The 3513-nt window shown below is 36.3% G+C and overlaps 1 protein-coding gene across 1 annotated transcript in view; it reads left to right on the top strand.

Annotated features, from left to right (window-relative positions):
• The window catches only part of PSMD12 (proteasome 26S subunit, non-ATPase 12), a 23372-nt gene extending 20914 nt beyond the window's left edge, over positions 1 to 2458 (top strand). Inside the window, exons 10-11 of the mRNA XM_017542833.2 lie at positions 693 to 770; positions 1909 to 2458. Coding sequence (XP_017398322.1) covers positions 693 to 770; positions 1909 to 2118 — 288 coding nt within the window. The 3' untranslated portion in view covers positions 2119 to 2458. The remainder of the gene's footprint in view (positions 1 to 692; positions 771 to 1908) is intronic.
• Positions 2459 to 3513: the final 1055 nt, after the last annotated feature.

Genomic DNA, 3513 nt, shown 5'->3' with positions numbered 1-3513 from the left:
TCTCAAAAAAAAAAAAAAAAAAGAAAAAGAAAGAAAATGAGAGAGAGTCAGTTTAGCTCTGTCATCCAGACTGGAGTGCAGTGGCACAGTCATAGCTCACTGTAACTTTGAACTCCTGGATTCAAAGAATCCTTCCACCTCCGCTTCCTAGGTAGCTAGGACTGTAGGCATGCACCACCATATTCAGCTAATTTTAAAATTTTTTGTGGGGATGGGGTCTTGGTCTCCTGGCCTCAAGCAGTCCTTCTATCTTAGCCCCCCAAAGTGCTGGGATTACAGGTATGAGTCCCTGTATCCAATCTCCAATCATTTTTTAGATTTTAGCCTTTAAAACATTTTTGTTAGAATTAGAAAAGCTTAACTTTAGATTCTTGCACTCAGAAAAAAATATTTCAGTACAATAATAATGTTCAACCATGAGTTTAGTGACAGGCATATATTTTGACTATATGTTTAAAGAGCTATGTAGAATACTCATAGTAATTCACAAATAACTGCAGAAACCAAAATATCTGTGTATTTAGTTTTGTTTTTGAGGATTAGAATCAGCTTTGCTCCAGTGATGGGCTAGAGAAAAATAAAAGCTCTGAGTCTAACATTTCAAGTAAACTTACTTGGATATGAAAATAAATGGACTTTTAGAGTTACTGACAAATGTTATGTATTCCCCCTGTTCTCTGTCCTTTCCCCAGAATATTAGAATAATGGCCAAGTATTATACTCGGATAACAATGAAAAGGATGGCACAGCTTCTGGATCTATCTGTTGATGTAAGTAGTAAACATCAACTTTGAGTTATTTGTAGGCATTCCTTTAGAATATTGACTTGTAAAGATTGAGTAAGAAAATCGATTTTATTGTTTAATTTTATGTTTAGGTAATAGAATTACAGAAGTTTCCCAAACTGTCTTGAGTACCAAAAAATAGCCTAAGTATCAAGTGATCCCAGAGTCACTTGTGGCAGTGTTGTCTTCAGGTCTCTGTTTCATGTTGACAAAATGCAGAGCATACAAAGGGGAGTTAACCGAAGTGTACAGTAATGGCCTGAAAAGCCATGTCTGTCACCAGAAGGAGTTGTGACAGTTTAGGCGATAAGAATCATGGAACGTTAGAATTGGAAGGTTTGCACCTTGATCAACTCATCAGCGCTTGTCACTTATGAATGAGAGTACCAGAGTCCTTAGAAGTCAACTGTCTTGTCCATGGCTACGTAGTTGCCAAGTGGGAGAGCGTATATTCTAACCCAGCATTTCTGGAAACAAATTAACTTTACCATGCTGCCTTTTAAGGGGGAGCTATAGAAAAGGGAGTAGACCAGCTTGCTGTTGGCATGGATACCAGCAGTATGGAGTTTGCAGGGAGGCAGATTCAAACTCACCCCTGACTGAATCTACTCAGATTCTAGTCATTCCCTAAAATATCAGTAAAATAAGTACTTTATTACAGGAAGTCAACAGTTGCTAACTCTTTGTTTGTTTTGCTTTGTTTTTTCTGAGGCAGAGTCTTGCCCTGTCACCCAGCCTGGAGTGCAGTGGTGCAATCTCAAGTCACTGCAACCTCCTCCTCCCAGGTTCAGGCGACTGTCCTGCCTCAGCCACCTGAGCAGCTGGGATTACAGGTGCATGCCACTGTATCGGCTAATTTTTGTATTTTTAGTAGAGATAGGGTTTCACCATGTTGCCCAGGCTGGTCTTGAACTCCTGACCTCATGTGATCCACCCACCTTGGCCTCCCAAAGTGCTGGGATTACAGGCGTGAGCCACCACACCCAGATGAGCAGTTACTAAATCTTAAAAATGAATTTTTAGCCCTGCATATTCTTGGATAAAGAGTTTAGAAAATGCTTTTCTGAAGTTTTGTTTATTGTTTGTAATTTATCCTGTCTTAATTCGTCTTTCTCTCTTGCAGGAGTCTGAAGCCTTTCTCTCAAATCTAGTAGTTAACAAGACCATCTTTGCTAAAGTAGACAGATTAGCAGGAATTATCAACTTCCAGAGACCCAAGGATCCAAATAATTTATTAAATGACTGGTCTCAGAAACTGAACTCATTAATGTCTCTGGTTAACAAAACTACACATCTCATAGCCAAAGAGGAGATGATACATAATCTACAATAAAGGTCTTAATGCTTTTAGAAAACAGTTAAAATTGGAAGTAATTAAAAAAAAAAAAAAAGACTGTTATAATGGTGTATATGTTGGGTTTTTTTCTAAGCTTCTTTGTCTTAAATTTTAAAATAGTGAATATGTTTGAGACTCCCTTTGACCTTTCAGTTCCCTGAGTTCATTGTTAACTTTGCATTTGCAATTGGTGCAAAAATACACATTTCTGTCGTCTGAATACACAAAAATTGTGTAATAATTTACCCAGATATGTTTTTCTATTTGAAACCTTTTTAGCTACTGTTTGTTTTCATTCAACTAACAAACATATTACAATAAAAAGCAGTATATACACGTTTCCTTTCTACAGTTACCTCTGATTCCAAACATTTTGTGGGGTGATTTGGCAAGTGTTTTTTAAATAAAATTAATTTTGTTGTAAAGGTATCAGTGATTTAGTAGAATAGAAAAGCAACATAGAGCACATAAGAACATTTGGGATAGAGTCGTGTTTTGTGGAGAATTTGTGTTTTGAAACTGTGGCCGAAAGTCTAGACTGAGTGTGTATGCAGCAGTCTGGTAAGCTATAGAGGTTTCTTTTGAGTCAGACTGCTTCCAGTCACAGTAGCTTGATTGCTTTCAGCCCTCATCCTCTGGCCGTCCTCTCAATAGGGATAGTGACTGCTTTTTTAAATTCTCCCTTCCCCCCTTTCTTTGTATATTGCATGGGTTTCAATTTAACATAAAGTTGTTTTTATAAGACTTATTTGAGGCTTTAACTTGTAAGTCTAAGTACATCATTATTGTTCCACATTCATTATTTCTGTAGGAACTTTAGTTCCATTTTACGAACACTGGATAATCTAATGCTTTAAAAAATGGCAAAAAGAAAGACTTCAGGCCTCCCTCATAGAAACTGGTGTAGCACTAAATATTTTCACAGAATTAAAAGTAGCTTACTGTCAAAGAAACATCTGAGGTCAATTGGTACAAACATTTTGCAAGTGTTTTTAAAATTTGATTTATTTTAGAGAAAATAAACAATGTTAGAAGGTTATTTAAAATGATGCTTAAATGAAGAAAGTGTGAGGTCTACTTTAAAAAAAATCAAATGAAGAGAAAAAGAGAAACCTACACATTCTAGAAATGGCATTTCTCCTAATTAATTTTCCACTTAATGGAAAATTGTCAATTGTCCTGTTTCATGATCCCAGGACTGAAGACAATTGTGGGATATCTGTCATATTTATGCTATGAGTCATTGTGAACAATGACATAGTACTAAAGTAATCTAATTTTATTCTTTGGAAATTCGATGCATTGGTCACATTAATAACATCAACATCTGCTATCACTTGTCTTTTAAAAACTAACCAAAAAAGACCAGGCGAGATGGCTCACACCTGTAAT

The sequence above is a fragment of the Cebus imitator genome, unplaced genomic scaffold (genome assembly GCF_001604975.1).
Source record: "Cebus imitator isolate Cc_AM_T3 unplaced genomic scaffold, Cebus_imitator-1.0 Scaffold148, whole genome shotgun sequence".
Lineage (NCBI taxonomy): Eukaryota > Metazoa > Chordata > Mammalia > Primates > Cebidae > Cebus > Cebus imitator.
This window is presented reverse-complemented; position numbering and strand designations above follow the sequence as displayed.